At 45.2% G+C, this 20,106-nt stretch overlaps 1 protein-coding gene across 3 annotated transcripts in view; it reads left to right on the top strand.

Annotated features, from left to right (window-relative positions):
* The window catches only part of LOC118366929 (diacylglycerol kinase beta), a 156,164-nt gene that overhangs the window by 122,166 nt on the left and 13,892 nt on the right, over window positions 1-20,106 (top strand). For all 3 annotated transcript variants that reach the window (XM_052493671.1, XM_052493670.1, XM_052493672.1), the window contains one exon: window positions 7,288-7,489. In XM_052493671.1, coding sequence (XP_052349631.1) covers window positions 7,288-7,489 — 202 coding nt within the window. The remainder of the gene's footprint in view (window positions 1-7,287; window positions 7,490-20,106) is intronic.

Raw genomic sequence — 20,106 nt, 5'->3', positions numbered from 1 at the left:
GTAAAGGGTTTCTCACCCAATGTTCTCTCTCCTTCGAGCTGCAACCCTCGTCGTTCCCCACCGACCGGTCTAAGATCGCATATATCATCACATCACCCTGCTGTCGGAAAAAGCCCTGGTCTGGGCTACTGCTGTGTGAGATGCCCATAGTTCCTGCTGTGCCAGCTACTCTGCCTTTGCTGAGGAATTCAAATGAGTGTTTTCAAGGCCCAAGCAGTGGTCCTGACTCAGCCAAACAGCTCCTGAATCTCCACCAAGGTCGGCGCAGCGTGACGGACTATGCCATCCAGTTCCGCACGGTGGCAGCAGTGAGTGGCTGGAACAACGAGGCACTCACGGTGTGCTTTCTGAAAGGCCTTTCCGACACTATCCAAGATGAACTGGCCACTCGGGAACCACCGGACAATCTCGAGTCCCTGATCAAGTTGGCCTCACGCATTGACCAGCGTCTGAGAGAGAGAGAACTCAACCGTAGACCTCTAGCCCCTATCAGTCCCAGCTCCGAGTCCCCACCTTTATCCTCGCTGGCTCCACCGGAACCCATGCAGATTGGACGCATCTCCCAGGCTGAGAGAGACCGCCGGATGAGGGAGCGACGCTGTCTATATTTTGCTGCAAACCGGGCCATTTCCGTTCCACGTGTCCCGGGCTCCAGGGAAACGCTCTGTCCCGTACAGACCGGGGGGAACTGTAACGGGAAACATAACCTCCTCCCATCCGTCCAACTCCTGTCTGCTCATTCCAGTCACCCTTTCCTGGGACAACCACAAGCTTCACCTTCAAGCCTTGGTAGACTCTGGAGCCGCAGGTAACTTCATGGATGGTGTCTGGGCGAAGGAGAATGGCGTTCCCTCTGAACCTCTAAGTGACCTCATGAGGGTTACTACATTGGATGCAAGCCCTTTGGGATCTGGACTTGTCACTCATGTCACTACCTCCTTGCGACTTTCAGTTTCACAACACCAGGAATTGATGAACTTTCATTTGATCTCCTGTTCCGAGTTCCCTCTCGTCCTTGGATACCCCTGGCTTCACAGCCATAACCCTCACATCGACTGGTCTGTGGGCACTATCAAACAGTGGGGTCCTACGTGCCAAGCTACTTGTATTTTCCCGAATTCCCCGAGTTCTACTCCCGAGTCTTTAGAATCCATCGACCTGACCCGAGTTCCCGAGTGTTACCATGACCTCAAACTGGTATTTAGCAAACAGAGGGCCACCATGCTACCACCCCATAGACCTTATGATTGCCCCATCGAACTGTTTCCGGGAACTTGCCCTCCCAGGGGTCGGATCTTTTCCCTATCTACACCCGAACGAGCTGCTATGGATACCTACATCAAGGACGCTCTGGAAGCAGGCCTCATGCGTCCATCCACCTCCCCGGCAGGAGCAGGGTTTTTCTTTGTGGCCAAGAAAGACGGTGGATTACGTCCTTGCATCGACTACCGGGGACTCAATGCCATAACCGTCCGTAACCGTTACCCGCTACCCCTTATGGCCACAGCCTTCGAGCTGCTCCAGGAAGCAGTTGTTTTCACTAAGCTTGACCTGCGGAACGCATACCATCTTGTGCGGACCTGGTGACCTGGTGACGAGTGGAAGACCGCTTTCAACACGCCTACTGGTCACTATGAATACTTGGTGATACCCTTCGGCCTGACCAACGCCCCAGCGGTGTTCCAAGCGCTCATAAACGATGTGCTTAGGGATATGCTTAACATATTTGTGTTCGTTTACTTGGATGACATCCTCATCTTTTCGAGCTCTCTTCAAGAACACACTAAGCATGTCAGACAAGTACTCAAACGCCTCCAAGACAGCCATCTGTACGTTAAGCCGGAAAAATGTGAATTCCATTCATCCCGAGTACAATTCCTGGGATATGTAGTGGAACCCGGTCGAGTTCAAATGGACCCCAGGAAGGTAGGGGCGGTAGCGGATTGGCCCACCCCCAAATCCGTTAAGGAAGTTCAGCGTTTCCTGGGCTTCACTAACTTTTACCGCAAGTTCATCAAGAACTTCAGCTTGGTGGCAGCCCCTCTCTCAGCTTTAACCAAGGGTGGCAATGCAAGGTTTTTGTGGGGAAGAGAAGCTGAGACGGCCTTCCAAGGACTCAAGCAGCGCATCCTCTCTGCTCCCATCCTGATACTACCGACTACGGATGAACCGTTTGTGGTGGAGGTAGACGCCTCAGAGGTTGGTGTTGGAGCTGTCCTGTCTCAGAGGGGTGAAGACAAGAAGCTTCATCCGTGCGCTTTCTTCTCACACCGGCTTACCCCGGCTGAGAGGAACTACGATGTGGGGGATCGTGAACTCCTAGCGGTTAAGATGGCATTGAAGGAATGGAGACACTGGCTCGAGGGGGCTTCTCACCCGTTTCAAGTGCTTACGGACCACAAAAATCTGGAGTATATCCAGCAGGCGAAGACAAGCTAGATGGTCTCTTTTCTTCAATCGATTCCAGTTTATCTTCACCTATCGGCCCGGGTCGAAGAATCTCAAACCGGATGCCCTGTCCCGAGTCTACGCTCCTGCCATTCGAGATGACATGGTGATGCCTGTCCTTCCTGCTGCTAAGATCGTGGCTCCGATCTCGTGGCAAGTTGAGGATACCGTGAGACGAGCTCAAGCTATTGAACCGGACCCGAAAGGAGGTCCTGCCAATCGGTTGTTTGTCCCCAAGGCAGTGAGGACTCAGGTCCTTCTGTGGGGGCACTCCTCTCGCCTCACCTGTCACCCGGGCGTAGGTCGCACCTTGGAGTTCATCCAGCGTAAGTTCTGGTGGCCTACCATAAGAGAAGACGTTGCCACTTTCGTCAATGCCTGCCCTGTGTGCTGCCAGGGCAAATCTTCTCACCTCCGCCCGCAAGGACTCCTTCACCCTTTACCTGTTCCCCACAGACCCTGGTCCCATATCTCGTTGGACTTCATTACTGGCCTTCCTCCATCCCATGGCAATACTACTATCCTAGTCATTATCGACAGGTTTTCTAAGGCGGCCAGGTTCGTCCCTCTGACTAAGTTACCTTCTGCCAAGGAAACGGCTGAGTTGGTAATTAATCATGTGTTCCGAGTCTTCGGCATTCCTCAAGATATGGTTTCTGACAGAGGTCCCCAGTTCGCCTCTAGGTTTTGGAAGGCCTTCTGCCAACTCATGGGGGCTTCTGCCAGTCTATCTTCAGGGTACCATCCGGAGTCCAACGGCCAAACTGAGAGGATGAATCAAGAGCTGGAAACCACCCTCCGATGTATGACTCGTAACAACCCGTCCACATGGTCGTCCTTCATTGTTTGGGCCGAATACGCGCACAACACCTTGCGCTCCTCCTCCACTGGTATGTCCCCGCACGAGTGTCAGTTTGGCTATGCCCCTCCATTGTTCCCGGACCAGGAGGCAGAAGTCAGAGTGCCTTCAGCCTTGAAGTTCGTCAGACGCTGTCGGCTTATGTGGAGGAAGACCCGTCTTAATCTTATGCGTTCCTCACAGAGGTACCAACAACAAGCCAACAGACGTCGCCGTCCCGGGCCTACCCTGCGCCCCGGCCAGAGAGTCTGGCTCTCCACAAGAGACTTACCACTACGGGTGGAGTCTCGCAAGCTGTCTCAAAAATACATCGGTCCCTTTAAGGTTGCCAGGAGAGTTAACCCAGTTTCTTATCGCCTACACTTACCCAGATCCCTTAAGATTAATCCCACGTTTCACATTTCCTTATTAAAACCTGTTGTTTTTTCTCCCCTTGTCCCGGCAGACAGACCTCCCCCTCCGCCTCGTGTCATTGGAGGCCAGCCGGCTTATACCGTCCATCGGATACTGGATTTCCGCCGGGTGCAGCGGTCCTGGCAGTATCTGGTGGACTGGGAAGGCTACGGCCCCGAGGAGCGCTCCTGGGTTCCTGCCAAAGACATACTGGACCCTGACCTCATTCGTCAGTTCAGGGCCCTTCACCCTGAGAGAGCTGGTAGGAACGTCAGGAGCCGTTCCTAGGGGGGATTCTGTCAGGATTTGGCCAGGGTTGTTCCGGTTTTTGGTCACTAGATGCCCCCATTGTGCCTTTTGAACTTTTGTTTTCCCTTGATCCCCATTATTATTTGCACCTGTGCCTCGTTTCCCATGATTGTATTTAAACCCTTTGTTTTCCTCTGTTCTTTGCTCTGTGTTTGTATGTTAGCACCCAGCCCTAGTACTCTGAGAACTCTTGTTGATCCCGGTGGACTCTCTTGTGGAATTCTATTTTTTGTTCTTGTTTGTTTGTTTTTTTAGTATCTTTTGAGGCTTTTTGTGCTTTACCTTCCACCTTGTGGATTTACCTTTTTTGTCTTGGAGGATTACCTTTGTTCTTGTAGGATTCCTTTTGAGGTTGTGGAGTTACATGTTTTCCTGAAGAACTTCACTTTTTACTTCATTAAATACACCGTCTCAAGTACTGCTGTGTCTGCCTCATCTTCTGGGTTCTGCCGACTATTTGTGGCTCAGTTGGTTAAGTGACTGTTTCTCACTCCGGAGACGTGGGTTCGTAACCGGGTCCTGACAAGTAAGATTAGGGAGGATGATCCTGTTTTTGTGAGCATGGCCTTATTTCTATTGCAGCAAATTGGATGACTGTCATTCATATTCCATTCACCCAGCTTAATGTAACATCTATAGGTTTAGGCTACTACATTATACTCAAATATTCCCTGTACCCATCATGAGGTTGCTACAAAGTAGGTGCACAGGTCGATATAATGTTTTGTAATCAAGGTGACAGACAGTGACACATTCAATACCGCCTTGCACACTGCATCTATACACCCCTGATCACACGCAAACACAGTTCACTTTCATAGCAGCCACATAAAAACAGCCTGATCCTTCTCGCAACTATCTACACGCCCTCCTCCTCTCACTTTTTTCCTTCGCTTGTGGACTTCAGTGCACAACACATCAGCTGTTTGTGACCAGGTGAAAAAATGTTCATATAATGACCGCTAACCACTACACACAGCCTACATCGTTGTCACGTCACAGTCAACATACTGTATCTACTAGAACTAACACAAGTACCGTGTACAGTCAGAAAGTAGTTTAGCAATTACACCGGCGGGCCCCAGTGGCAATAAATTAATAAAAATCAAAAGATTACCTTGAATTGGAAGAGTTCCGGTGTTGGATAGCCTGCTAGCTAACATAGCATCCCTCTCTGTTTGAGCCAGATGTTTGAGTAGGCAAAAACAATACAACCAAATATAGCTAGCTCTCTCTCTCTCTCGCTTCTCCTTAATTTTGGAATAAATTAATTTGTTCAAAACTGTTCAACTATTGTCTTTCTCTCTCTTTGAGTCAACTACTCACCACATTTTATGCACTGCAGTGATAACTAGCTGTAGCTTACACTTTTAGTATTAGATTAATTTTCTGATCTTTTGATTGGGTAGGCAACATGTCAGTTCATGCTGCAAGAGCTCTGATAGGTTGGAGGACATCCTCTGGAAGTTGTCAAAATTACTATATAAGTCTATGGAAGGGGATGTGAACCATGAGCCTCCTAGGTTTTGCATTGAAGTTAATGTACCCAGAGGAGGACGGAAGCTAGCTGTCCTCCGGCTACACCTTGGTGCTACCCTACAGAGTGCTGTGAGGCTACTGTAGACCTTAATTCCAAAACGGTGTGTTTTAATCAATTATTTGGTGACGTGAATATATTTAGTATAGTTGCATTCAAAAAGGATACCTTTAATGTTTCACTTTTTATTTTTATGAAATTCACTGAGGAGCCTCCACTATTTTCAGTGTGTAACAGACACACACACAGACAGACCCGACAGACAGACAGAGAGACAGTCTGCCAAGCAGTCAAATCCCCGGTTTAATGCCTTGAAGCAGAGAACAGAGTGATGGGTGGTGAAATGTGGTGTAGCAGGATTCACCACTGAAGTTATATCGCCCTGCAAGATGTAATTAAACTGGGCTATTAAAAGCTTCACAGAGTAGACTGACAATGAAAGCACTTTCTAGACTGTGTGTGTGCGTGTGTGCGTGTGTGTGTGTGTGTGTGTGTGCGTGCGTTCGTATGTGCGTGAGAGTATGTGTGAGTCATATTCTGTGTGTGTTCCTGAAACTGTTTTTCATGGGCACTCAAACCTAAATATTTCTTTGCTCTGACAGCACTTGTGGGTTGAGGTACATTCAAACATCATTTGCTTTCACCGAGGGTGGTCCATGAATATTGTGAATGTGTTTTCTTTTTCTGTTTCTACATTAGCTTATTTGAACACGTTTGTTGATAGGGACTTTATGGAAAAGTACACACTTGGACCAACAATGTCGAAGTGTACACAAAGAATGTGTACATTTTATAGTTAATCACTAGCTGGGACACAGAGGTTGTTTTCTTCTAGAATTTTGACACACAGTCTGGTAGAACGCTCAAAGGCAACATTATGTAATGTATTGATACAAACATGCACTCTGATGCTACTGTAAAATTGATTCATTGTATACCATTGCTCCTCCTAATATCCACACATGGATACTGTTATAAACAATATTCTATTATTCTCCATCACAGTGGAAGGCCCCTTTGATTTTCAATCTGTATCAGATAGCCTTATACTGTCTGTGGTTCACATGAAACATACTGTCAGGTGACACCATTCATTAGCATAGCTTCAATGAAAACACAAGGATGTAATCGCTATAGTTCTTGCCTTGAATGGATGTGCAGAAAAGACAATTATCTTTAAGTACCTTTTGAAGAGGAGCCCTTTTTGACACTGTTTTTTAAATTGAACTAGGTAGTCAATTAAGATCAAATTCTTATTTACAATGACGGCCTAAACCGGCCAAACCCGGACAACGCTGGGCCAATTGTGCGCCGCCTTATGGGACTCCCAATCACGGCCGGTTGGGATACAGCCTGGATTCGAACCAGGTTGTCTATAGTGACGCCTCTAGCACTGAGATGCAGTGCCTTAGACCGCTGCGCCTGTAATTATCAAGTAGCAGCGCTGCGAAGCCTCCTTGAAGATACTCTAGGCTATCTATTAGGGTCCACAGTTCTGTCTCAGCCATTGTTTCAAGTATTTGTTCATGATCTCTCTCTCTCATCTCCCCTCCCCTCTGTCTCTTTCACTCTTTCTACCTCTCTCTTTATCTCTCCCTCTCTCTTTCTCTCGTTCTCCCTCTCTCTCTCTTTATCTCCCTCTCCTCCTCTATTTATTTATTTCTCTCTTTCTCTCATTCCCTCCCCCTCTCTCCCTCACTCTACCATCCTCCATCACTTCCCCTCTCTCTTTCTCCCTCAGTGTGATGGTATCATCCTGGACCTCAGCAGCACGTCGTTGGAAGGCATCGCCGTCCTCAACATACCCAGCATGCATGGCGGCTCCAACCTGTGGGGCGAGACCAAGAAGAGGAGGAACTACAGCCGCATGAGCAAGAAGGTTCCAGACAGGATGCCCACCAGTACCGTCACCGATATAAAGGAGCTCAAATTCTGTGTTCAGGGTGAGTCAACTAAACTCGCCCTCAGCAACACCAGTGTGATGTACCCTTTTCACACTATCCTGATCTTTTCAGTGTCCTTTTCAGAACAGTTCCAGTAACTAATGTGGATGCATAACCAGGCCAGCTCAGTACAGTTTGGTTCAGCTTGGCTTGCCTCGGCTCAGTAGTGGGAAAAGGCCTAAGTTGGGAAGTGGGACCAGTTCTGGCCTCTTCATACCACTATATAATGTTCTTGATTTCAGCCATTAGGATTTAGTGTAATGTGGTTCAATGGGTGTCAAAGGATCCATTGTGTCTGATTGGTCTGCCATTTCTTGACCACATAAGCCTCGTAGTTGTTTGACAAACACTATGTCATTTCCACACTTAGGGAAGTGTTGTATTCCCTTCCCTCTGCTCTGTAGCCCAGGCTTGTCATATGGAACGAGTTATCCTGCACTTTCTGTTGAAGTTTCTCTGTGAGAGACTGGGAGGGATCACTAAACAGTTCTAGTGTCATTTTCTAAGTGTTCATACTGTCACAATTTCACCCACCAGCCAGCAACCAGTAGAATGTCAGCTCTTTTTTAATTTACTTTTTAATTTTACCTTTATTTAAGTCAGTTAAGAACTAATTACTATTTACAATGACGGCCTACCCCGGTCAAACCTGAACAACGCTGGGCCAATTGTGTGCCGCCCTATGGGACTCCCAATCACGTCCGGATGTGATACAGCCTGGATTTGAACCAGGGACTGTAGTGACGCCTCTTGCACTGAGATGCAGTGCCTTAGACCGCTGCGCCATCCGCGTGATGCTGTGGCCCCCATGAACATCTGTCCCAGAGGACATTGGGTACGAGCTGCGCCGAGCCGCTAACACACACACACACACACACATTGGGGACGAGCTGTGCTTGCAGGACCTGGCGCACACTGGCCAAGGTCGGTGACAAGCAGCTGTTTTCGGATGCCATGAATTAACCTAGAACACTGAACACTTCCTCAGAGGCTGGGCTGCTGGATGTTGGGCTAGCGGGTCTGTTTCACTCTGCTGAGAGGAGGAGAGGAGAGGATAAGAGGGGAAAGGAGGGATGGGGAGAGGAGGGGAGGACAGGGAAAGATAGAGGAGGGGGGGGGAAGAGGAGGGAAGGGGAGAGGAGGAAAGAGGAGAGGAGGGGAGGGAAAGATAGAGAAGGGGAGGAAATAGGAGAGAGAGGAGGAAAGAGGAGAGGAGGGGAGAAGAGGAAAGGAAAGAGGGGAGGAGAGGAGGGAAGGAAGGAGAGAGGGAAACAGAAGCTCCCTTTCCCCTTATTTAACTGCCCCGCACCCCTCTATCTGTCCATCTCTCTTTCTCTTGTGCCTACAGTCTTCTCTGGCCTCATTATTACTGTCCCAAAACATGCCCTGTGTGTAAGCAGACAGACATATGGTAGTGAGGACGATGGTAGTGAGGATGATGATGATGGTAGTGATTATGATGATGATGACGATGACAGAGAGGATGATGATGATGATGGTGGTATTAAGGATCATGATAATGGCAGTGATGATGATGACGACGATGGCAGTGAGGATGATGATGATGGTAGTGGTTATGATGATGATGAGGTTGGCAGTGAGGAGGATGATGATGGTATTAAGGATGATGATGATGATAATGGCAGTGATGATGATGATGATGGCAGTGAGGATGATGATGATAATAATGGCAGTGATGATGATGATGATGACGATGGTAGTGATGATGATGATGACGATGGCAGTGAGGATGATGATGATGATGATGATGATGATGGCAGATTCCTTGCAGTGAAAAGGCAGATTATTTGTCCTCTATTTGTTCCTGTCTATGACACTCTCACTCTTCCTCCTCGGCTCTTCCTCTTTCATTCATCCTCTATCTCTCTCTTCCTTAACCACCCCGCATCTGTGCTTCTCGTTCCTGACTGAACTAGTTTGAATCCTGTTTCCATGGAGACCTTCGGCTCCACTGGACCAGAGAGAGAGGCAGAAAGAGACAGAGAGAAATGAGAAAGGGGTGGAGAGAGGGAAAGACAGAGAAAGCTGGAGAGAGAGGGGAAGCCAGAGACTGAGAGAGAAATGAGAGAGGGGTGGAGAGAGGGAAAGACAGAGAAAGCTGGAGAGAGGGTAAGCCAAAGAGAGAGAGAGAGAGAGAGAGAGAGAGAGAGAGAGAGAGAGAGAGAGAGAGAGAGAGAGAGAGAGAGAGAGAGAGAGAGAGAGAGAGAGAGAGAGAGAAAACAAGGAGGCTGCTGCCAGCTGTGTGACTCATATCATTAATCTTTAACTGCCCTCCAGGCAGCCTTCACCAGGCTCAACTGCTTGCTGCCTTAGCAACAGTTGAGCCTCTATGACCTGCCCTTCAGCACTACCGTACTGTAACATACTGTACAGTACGCTCTCACGTTGTCACCCTCCCCCCCGGCCTCTCACCTGACCACCTAAACACGCTCCCTCCGAGGCCAACGCCCCAGCCTCTCTCTCTCTCTCTCTCTCTCTCTCTCTCTCTCTCTCAAGAGATTACTGAGTGACAACCCTGTCCCCTCTCAGATGCATACACACAAACATAGTGTATATGAATGCATCTCACGCAATGTCATATTGGCTGTGAGCACAGTAGTTTTTGTTGTTGTTTTGTGGACTATGGTGTGAACGTGTTTTGGCAATAACTTTGGTAATTGACCAGTTAACTGAGACATGAAGACATTTCATTCTTTAATTTCATTCTCAAATAGTCTGTTTTGTGACATGTGAAGTTCCATAACATCATTGTCTCATGTCAGTTAGCCGTCTACACTGATCTGCCTGATAACTCGCAAACACTCATACAATATCCTGTCCTAACATTCAAAAATGTCACAAAGGTGCCATCGTCCACTGAACCCTCTTTCATCCTCAGTCAAAAAAGTGTCAGAGTTAATCTCACCAAAAAAAACTATAAACCTGTAGCTAATATGAACGTTTTTTAATGAGAAAGTATTCATTACCTAATTTTACATTTAGCTAAGGTGTTTTGTGATGGTAGAATCAGTATTTATGAAATTTGAAATGTGCATGAAAATGATCTAACTAAGTCTCTGAACCAGTCTCAAATCAATCCATATGAAACAAAAGGTGGGGATGCTAACAACTCCTGTTCACACACTCAATGTGACGTCAACTGACATGAGACTATGTCCATTGCATCTTATCAGTGGTGTTGCCCCATCTGCATTTCTGACTCCTGAACACCGCAACAGTGAACTGTCATGGCTCCTACTACTACTCCTACTACTAGCCAAATTACAGTCTGGCATTCCTGGCCCTTTTCAGGTCAATGAAAAATCGATATCATCAAATGTCAAGCAATGTTTGTTTGCCTCAGGCACACTGATTAACAGTGCTTTTAAGCTGTCAGGTCATGACTTACATTTAAACGATCTGCCTTGCTTGCTATTTGCACTAAAGCTCACAGCACTGTGTTTTACGACTTTTTGTTTTGCATGAGTGTCTGTGTGTCAGTATGTGTATGAGTGTCTGTGTGTCGGTATATGTGTCAGCATGTGTATGAGTGTCTGTGTGTCGGTATGTGTATGAGTGTCTGTGTGTCAGTATATGTATGAGTGTCTGTGTGTCAGTATATGTATGAGTGTCTGTGTGTCGGTATGCGTGTCAGCATGTGTATGAGTGTCTGTGTGTCGGTATGTGTGTCAGTATGTGCATGAGTGTCTGTGTGTCGGTATGTGTGTCAGTATGTGCATGAGTGTCTGTGTGTCGGTATGTGTGTCAGTATGTGTATGAGTGTCTGTGTGTCAGTATTTGTATGAGTGTCTGTGTCAGTATGTGTGTCAGTATGTGTATGGGGTGTATGTGTGTCAGTATGTGTGTCAGTATGTGTATGAGTGTCCGTGTGTCAGTATGTGTGTCAGTATGTGTATGAGTGTCTGTGTGTCAGTATGTGTGTCAGTATGTGTATGAGTGTATGTGTGTCTGTATGTGTGTCTGTATGTGTGTCAGTATGTGTATGAGTGTATGTGTGTCAGTATGTGTGTCAGTATGTATATGAGTGGCTGTGTATCAGTGTGTGTATGAGTGTCTGTGTGTCAGTATGTGTATGAGTGTCTGTGTGTCAGTATGTGTGTCAGTATGTATATGAGTGTCTGTGTGTCAGTATGTGTATGGGGTGTATGTGTGTCAGTATGTGTGTCAGTATGTGTATGAGTGTATGTGTGTCAGTATGTGTGTCAGTATGTATATGAGTGGCTGTGTATCAGTGTGTATATGAGTGTCTGTGTGTCAGTATGTGTATGAGTGTCTGTGTGTCAGTATGTGTATGAGTGTCTGTGTGTCAGTATGTGTGTCAGTATGTGTGTCAGTATGTGTGTCAGTATGTGTATGAGTGTCTGTGTGTCAGTATGTGTGTCAGTATGTGTATGAGTGTCTGTGTGTCAGTATGTGTGTCAGTATGTGTATGAGTGTCTGTGTGTCTGTATGTGTGTCTGTATGTGTGTCAGTATGTGTATGAGTGTATGTGTGTCAGTATGTATATGAGTGTCTCTGTGTCAGTATGTATATGAGTGTCTGTGTGTCAGTATGTATATGAGTGTCTGTGTGTCAGTATGTATATGGGTGTCTGTGTGTCAGTATGTATATGAGTGTATGTGTGTCAGTATGTATTTGAGTGTCTGTGTGTCAGTATGTGTATGAGTGTCTGTGTGTCAGTATGTATATGAGTGTCTGTGTGTCAGTATGTGTGTCAGTATGTATATGAGTGTCTGTGTGTCAGTATGTATATGAGTGTCTGTGTGTCAGTATGTGTATAAGTGTCGGTGTGTCAGTTTGTGTGTCAGTATGTGTATGAGTGTCTCTGTGTCAGTATGTATATGAGTGTCTGTGTGTCAGTATGTGTATGAGTGTGTGTGTCAGTATGTGTGTCAGTATGTGTATGAGTGTCTCTGTGTCAGTATGTATATGAGTGTCTGTGTGTCAGTATGTGTATGAGTGTGTGTGTCAGTATGTGTGTCAGTATGTGTATGAGTGGCTGTGTGTCAGTATGTGTATGAGTGTCTGTGTGTCAGTATGTGTGTCACTATGTGTATGAGTGTCTGTGTGTCAGTATGTGTGTCAGTATGTGTATGAGTGTCTGTATGTGTATGAGTCTCTGTGTGTCAGTATGTATATGAGTGTCTCTGAGTCAGTATGTATATGAGTGTCTGTGTGTCAGTATGTATATGAGTGTATGTGTGTCAGTATGTATATGAGTGTATGTGTGTCAGTATGTATTTGAGTGTCTGTGTGTCAGTATGTGTATGAGTGTCTGTGTGTCAGTATGTATATGAGTGTCTGTGTGTCAGTATGTGTATGAGTGTCTGTGTGTCAGTATGTGTGTCAGTATGTGTATAAGTGTCGGTGTGTCAGTATGTGTGTCAGTATGTGTATGAGTGTCTGTGTCAGTATGTGTGTCAGTATGTGTATGAGTGTCTCTGTGTCAGTATGTATATGAGTGTCTGAGTGTCAGTATGCGTATGAGTGTGTGTGTGTGTGTCAGTATGTGTGTCAGTATGTGTATGAGTGTCTCTGTGTCAGTATGTATATGAGTGTCTGTGTGTCAGTATGTGTATGAGTGTCAGTGTGTGTCAGTATGTGTGTCAGTATGTGTATGAGTGTCTGTGTGTCAGTATGTATATGAGTGTCTGTATGTGTATATGAGTGTGTGTGTCTCAGTATGTGTGTCAGTATGTGTATGAGTGTCTGTGTGTCAGTATGTGTGTCAGTATGTGTATGAGTGTCTGTGTCTGTGTGTCAGTATGTGTATGTGTCTGTGTGTCTGTATGTATATGAGTGTCTGTGTGTCAGTATGTATATGAGTGTCTGTGTGTCAGTATGTATATGAGTGTCTGTGTGTCAGTATGTATATGAGTGTATGTGTGTATGTATATGAGTGTCAGTATGTATATGAGTGTCTGTGTGTCAGTATGTATATGAGTGTATGTGTGTCAGTATGTATATGAGTGTATGTGTGTCAGTATGTATTTGAGTGTCTGTGTGTCAGTATGTGTATGAGTGTCTGTGTGTCAGTATGTATATGAGTGTCTGTGTGTCAGTATGTGTATGAGTGTCTGTGTGTCAGTATGTGTATGAGTGTCTGTGTGTCAGTATGTGTATAAGTGTCGGTGTGTCAGTATGTGTGTCAGTATGTGTATGAGTGTCTGTGTCAGTATGTGTGTCAGTATGTGTATGAGTGTCTCTGTGTCAGTATGTATATGAGTGTCTGTGTGTCAGTATGCGTATGAGTGTGTGTGTCAGTATGTGTGTCAGTATGTGTATGAGTGTCTGTGTGTCAGTATGTGTGTCAGTATGTGTATGAGTGTCTGTGTGTCAGTATGTGTGTCAGTATGTGTATGAGTGTCTGAATGTGTATGAGTGTGTGTGTCAGTATGTGTGTCAGTATGTGTATGAGTGGCTGTGTGTCAGTATGTGTATGAGTGTCTGTGTGTCAGTATGTGTGTCAGTATGTGTATGAGTGTCTGTGTTTCAGTATGTGTATGAGTGTCTGTGTGTCAGTATGTGTGTCAGTATGTGTATGAGTGTCTGTGTGTCAGTATGTGTATGAGTGTCTGTGTGTCAGTATGTGTATGAGTGTCTGAATGTGTATGAGTGTGTGTGTCAGTATGTGTGTCAGTATGTGTATGAGTGGCTGTGTGTCAGTATGTGTATTATGAGTGGCTGTGTGTCAGTATGTGTGTCAGTATGTGTATGAGTGGCTGTGTGTCAGTATGTGTATGAGTGTCTGTGTGTCAGTATGTGTGTCAGTATGTGTATGAGTGTCTGTGTTTCAGTATGTGTATGAGTGTCTGTGTGTCAGTATGTGTGTCAGTATGTGTATGAGTGTCTGTGTGTCAGTATGTGTATGAGTTCCACGTGTCAGTATGTATGTGAGTGTCTGTGTGTCAGTATGTGTATGAGTGTCTGTGTGTCAGTATATGTATGAGTGTCTGTGTGTCAGTATGTGTATGAGTTCCACGTGTCTGTATGAGTGTCTGTGTGTCAGTATGTGTATGAGTGTCTGTGTGTCAGTATCTGTGTCAGTATGTGTATGAGTGTCTGTGTGTCAGTATGTGTATGAGTTCCACGTGTCAGTATGTATGTGATTGTCTGTGTGTCAGTATGTGCATGAGTGTATGTGTCAGTATGTGAGTGGGTGCGTGGGGAGTTTTTGCATTTTGAATGTTTTCTAGACATATGCAATTGAATGGTTATTGTCATTTACTTTTCAGCGTTGTGTTTGTGTGTCTTTCTTGTGCACGTGTGTCACAAGTGCGTGTGTATGCGTGTTTGTGTGTGCATGTGCATGTGAGGGAATGTTGTGCTTTAGTCTAGCTACATCCCACAGAGTTGAACCTTTATTAAATTAACTTCTGGGAAACAGAATGCAGAGAAGGGCGGAGTAGGACGTCTCTTCGAGAGGCAGAGGGAAAGGAGTGTGTGTGAGTGTGTTTGTACTTGTTTTCCTACATTATCAGGGCCCCAATGTCCTAACATTTCCCCTTAATGTCCTGAAAAGGTTGGAAAACAAAAACTGTTTGGAAAAGAGGGTTTTTATCAGGTCCTGAATTGGTTCCAATTCTATTTTAAGCTTAAAGGTTTGGTTTAGGTTAAGGGTTAGGTTTAGGGGTAAGGGAACATAGGATTTTGAATGGTGATAGCATTTTTACAACCCCAAAAACCCAGACATTTCCAGAAAACACAGCTGTGTGCATGTACGTGTGTGTGTACAGCTTATGACTAATTGTTGATGACACTTGTTTACTCTGCAGCAATAAGATCATTCTTTTTTAAGCTGTGCTCTACAGATAATACAATTAGTCAGTTTACCACAGAGTGAAAACCCTGCTGGCCTGATTCTCCAGACTGACACCTCAAATTTCTGATTCACCTCCTACAAATATCCTACAACTAGAAGGTTCACCCTATGGAAGTGTCACACAACTGGGAACAGGAGATAGCTAGAGTCAAGCCAGCTCGAGTTACAGAGCAAGGAAGGAAAGTGGTGAGTGTAAAATACTGTCTGTCTATAGATTAAGTCAGGGGTTATTTACTGCTGTTGATGGGGAGGAAATGGATAATGGTCAGATGAGGGGAACACTTGAGAGGAGGTGCTGACGGGTCCTTTAGTGACCGGGACAGGGCAGGAAGCACCCTTGTTACCACCCTCCTCCTCCCCAACTCTATCTCTTCAGTACCTCTCTCTCTCTCTCTCTCTCTCTCTCTCTCTCTCTCTCTATCTATCTCTCTCTCTCTCTCTCTCTCTCTCTGTCTGTCTCTCTCAATTCAATTCAATTCAATTCAAGGGGCTTTATTGGCATGGGAAACATGTGATAACATTGCCAAAGCAAGGTGAGGTAGATAATATACAAAGTGAAATAAACAACAAAAATTAACAGTAAACATTACACATACAGATGTTTCAAAACAATAAAGACATTACAAATGTCATATTATATAATATACAGTGTTGTAACAATGTACAAATGGTTAAAGTACACAAGGGAAAATAAATAAGCATAAATATGGGTTGTATTTACAATGGTGTTTGTTCTTCACTGGTTGCCCTTTTCTTGTGGCAACAGGTCACAAATCTTGCTGCTGTGATGGCACACTGTGGAATTTCACCCAGTAGATATGGGAGTTTATCAAAATTGGTTTATGTATCTCTAATATGGTCATACATTGGGCAGGAGGTTAGGAAGTGTAGCCAGTTTCCACCTCATTTTGTGGGCAGTGAGCACATAACCTGTCTTCTCTTGAGAGCCATGTCTGCCTATGGCAGCCTTTCTCAATAGCAGGGCTATGCTGTACATAGTCAAATCTTTCCTTAAGTTTGGGTCAGTCACAGTGGTCAGGTATTCTGCCACTGTGTACTTTCTGTTTAAGGCCAAATAGCATTCTAGTTTGCTCTGTTTTTTGTTAATTCTTTCCAATGTGTCAAGTAATTATCTTTTTGTTTCTCTCGCTCTCTCTCTCTCTCTCTCTCTCTCTCTCTCTCTCTCTCTCTCTCTCTCTCTCTCTCTCTCGCTCTCGCTCTCGCTCTCGCTCTCGCTCTCGCGCTCTCTCTCGCTCTCTCTGTGTGTGTTGTAAAAGGTGTGCCATTGCAGGTTAAAGCCTGGCCAGGTTCCCACAACCTCTCCCCTGCAGGAGTCATCTCCACCCACCCTCCCCCTGAACAGCTCCTAGTTTAAGTCCCCCCATTGCCATAGTGTGGGCTATTTCAGGGCTCTGCCATACAGATTATTGCTGTTGCTCTCTCTCACACAGCTAAAACAGAAGGGTTACTTTTTCATTTCCCTCCTGTGTTGTTTGCCATGACAGAAATAGATACAAATATAATAAAACTACCCACCCAGAGAGGATTGTGGGAAGAGCTATTGCTTCCTGGCACATACTTACAACAGTCTAGAAATTCTGGTTCAATGAGCCAGGCTTTCTTATGGGATAATAGGAGCCTTTTCAGAAGTGTCCCTCATATCTGAAGAGTTTGAAGTTCAATTCGTTTTTTTCCCTTGAGAACTGAGTCCTAAAAGATCAGTGTCGTTTGGGAATGACATTAGAACATAGTTTGGCGCATCTTAACAAGAGATGCATAGACAGCTAAAGAGGTTGTGGATATTATTGTTATATTAGATAGCATGTGTTATGTGAACAGAACGTGTATAAATATACAGCATGTGAGAAAGGAAAATGTAGGAAAGGTTAGTGAGAGGAGAGGAGCTAATAATGGGTATGTGTATCATTCCTGTATACTGTCAGCAGGCCAAGCAGGCCACACCTGCCCACACACCTTTACTGCCCACGCACCTTTACTTTACCGGAGTAACAGTTTCATGGTGGGGTCTAGTTCCTCTTGACCATCTGTCCTCACTCCGGCCTCCACTGCGGCCACCCCGAGACAATGACATCCGGACTGAGCCAGGAGCTAGGGGACAGAGGAAGGAAACAACAACAAACACTAGTTTATAAATAAATACCAGAGCAATTATTGGAACAAGTACTGTACTTAGGGGCTGTTCTGGTTGTTCTCAGGGGGTTCACATCTACATATAGTATCACCAAAGCAATTGTATCCAAGTGGTTCATTATGAAAACTATTGAACTGGTGTGGAGAATAGCAGGACTGGTTGCAAAGGACTGATCACAATCCTCAAACATTATTTTGTAGAACTGTTTCATATTTCTCCTTTTCTCCTCTCTCTCACAAACACATCCCATTCAAAAATGTAGTCCTTTGAACTGTTTTGTGAACAGTATGTTTCACTGCATCACATTAGTCTTAACCTAATTGTTGAGCATCTCTGTACTATACCCAGCGTGGCACGGCAGGAGCAAAAGTCGTTTGGCCAGCTACCCGCCATCCATCCCACAATGCACTGGGTTTCTGTGTTATGTAAGACCTCTATTCTGCTCTATTATTAGTTCTACCTCATTGTCGAAGCGCTGCAGTACAGCAGCTCAGATCTGATGGAGCGGGAAACATTGGAGAGGAGAGAAAAAAGTATCATGGTGATTCTCTCTCTCTCTCTCGCTCTCTCTCTCTCTCTCTCTCTCTCTCTCTCTCTCTCTCTTCTCTCTCTCTCTCTCTCTCTCTCTCTCTCTCTCTCTCTCTCTCTCTCTCTCTCTCTCTCTCTCTCTCTCTCTCTCTCTCTCTCTCTCTCTCTCTCTCTCTCTCTCTCTCTCTCTCTCTCTCTCTCTCTCTCTCTCTCTCTCTCTCTCTCTCTCTCTCTCTCTCTCTCTCTCTCTCTCTCGCATTGCTTTATTGGCTTGAAATACAATTTGTAGATATTGCCAAAGCTGTATAGTGGTACAGCATTTCAGTAAATGCAATGAGGATAATGAAATCCAGTTTATAATAATAATATACAGGTACAACACTACTGCTGTTGTATTGTGTAATCTTTAGTTGATACATTTAATTCCATACAAATATGATTATGAAAAAATGAACAAATAAAAAACAAAATGTACATGGATGATGGTTACACTGTGTATCCCTTGTAAGTTATATACAATGTAAATACTTCAGGAAATTAATGTTCATGGGATGTACCTCAGGCTATGGCAATCATATACATATCTGGCAGGAACATTTGTGATTTCTTCCTCACCCAGAATAATTCCCAGTTTTGTGTCATTAGTAAATACACAGAAGTTGTGAATTGATTGAGAAAAATACAGTAGCAGTAAAAAGTTTGGACACAGCTACTCATTCCAGGGTTTTTCTTTATTTTTTAAAACTATTTTCTACATTGTATAATAATAGTGAAGACATCAAAACTATGAAATAGTGTTAAACAAATCTAAATAATTTTTTTTATTTGAGATTCTTCAAAGTAGCCACCCTTTGCCTTGATCACAACTTCGCACAGTCTTGGCATTCTCTGAACCAGCTTCATGAGGTAGTCACCTGGAATGTATTTTTAACAGTTGTGCTGTGTTAAAGTTCATTCAAAATCAAATCAAACTTAATGATGATGTTGGAGTCGTGCCTGACCATGCAGTCGTGGGTGAACAGGGAATACAGGATGGGACTAAGTACACACCCTGGGGGGCCCCAGTGTTAAGGACCATCATGGCAGATGTGTTGTTGCCTACTCTTACCACCTGGGACGGCCAGTCAGGAAGTCCAGGATCAAGTTGCAGAGGGAGGTGTTTAGTACCAGAGTCCTTAGCTTAGTGATGAGCTCCGTGGGCACTATGGTGTTGAACGCTGAGCTGTGGTCAATTAATAGCATTCTCATATAGGTGTTCCTTTTGTCCAGGTGGGAAAGGGCAGTGTGGATTGCGATTGCGTCATCTGTGGATCTGTTGGGGCAGTATGCGAATTGGAGTAGGTCTAGGGTGTCCAGAATGATGGTGTTGATGTAGGCCATGACCAGCCTTTCAAAGCACTTCGTGGCTACTGACGTGAGTGACACGGGGCAGTAATAATTTAGGCAGGTTACCTTAGCTTCCGTTGGGCACAGGGACTATGGTGGTCTGCTTCAAACATGTAGGTATTACAGACTCGGTCAGAGAGAGGTTGAAAATGTCAGTGAAGACACTTGACAGTTGGTCCGTGCATGCTTTGAGTACACGTCCTGGTAATCCGTCTGGCCCAGCAGCTTTGTGAATGTTGACCTGTTTAAAGGTTTTGTTCACATCGGCTACTGAGAGCCTTATCACACAGTCATCCAGAATAGCTGGTGCTCTCGTGCACACTTCAGTTCACACTTCACACTTCAGGTTGGGATATGTACGTACAGTCACTGTGGGGACGACGTCATCGATGCACTTATTGATGAAGCCGATGACTGAGGTGGTATACTCCTCAATGCCATTGGATGAATCCCGAAACATATTCCAGTCTGTGCTAGCAAAGCAGTCCTGTAGTGTAGCATCCACGTCGTCTGACCACTTCCGTATTGAGCGAGTCACTGGCACTTCCTGCTTTAGTTTTTGCTTGTAAGCAGGAATCAGGAGGATAGAATTATGGTCAGATTTGACAAATGGAGGGCGGGGGAGAGCTTTGTATGCATCTCTGTGTGTGGAGTAAAGGTGGTATAGGATTTTTTTCCCCTGGTTGCACATGTGACATGCTGGTACAA

Source organism: Oncorhynchus keta, chromosome 34, assembly GCF_023373465.1.
Source record: "Oncorhynchus keta strain PuntledgeMale-10-30-2019 chromosome 34, Oket_V2, whole genome shotgun sequence".
NCBI lineage: Eukaryota > Metazoa > Chordata > Actinopteri > Salmoniformes > Salmonidae > Oncorhynchus > Oncorhynchus keta.
Note: the sequence above shows the minus strand (reverse complement) of the source record. Positions and strands in the feature narration are given on the sequence as shown.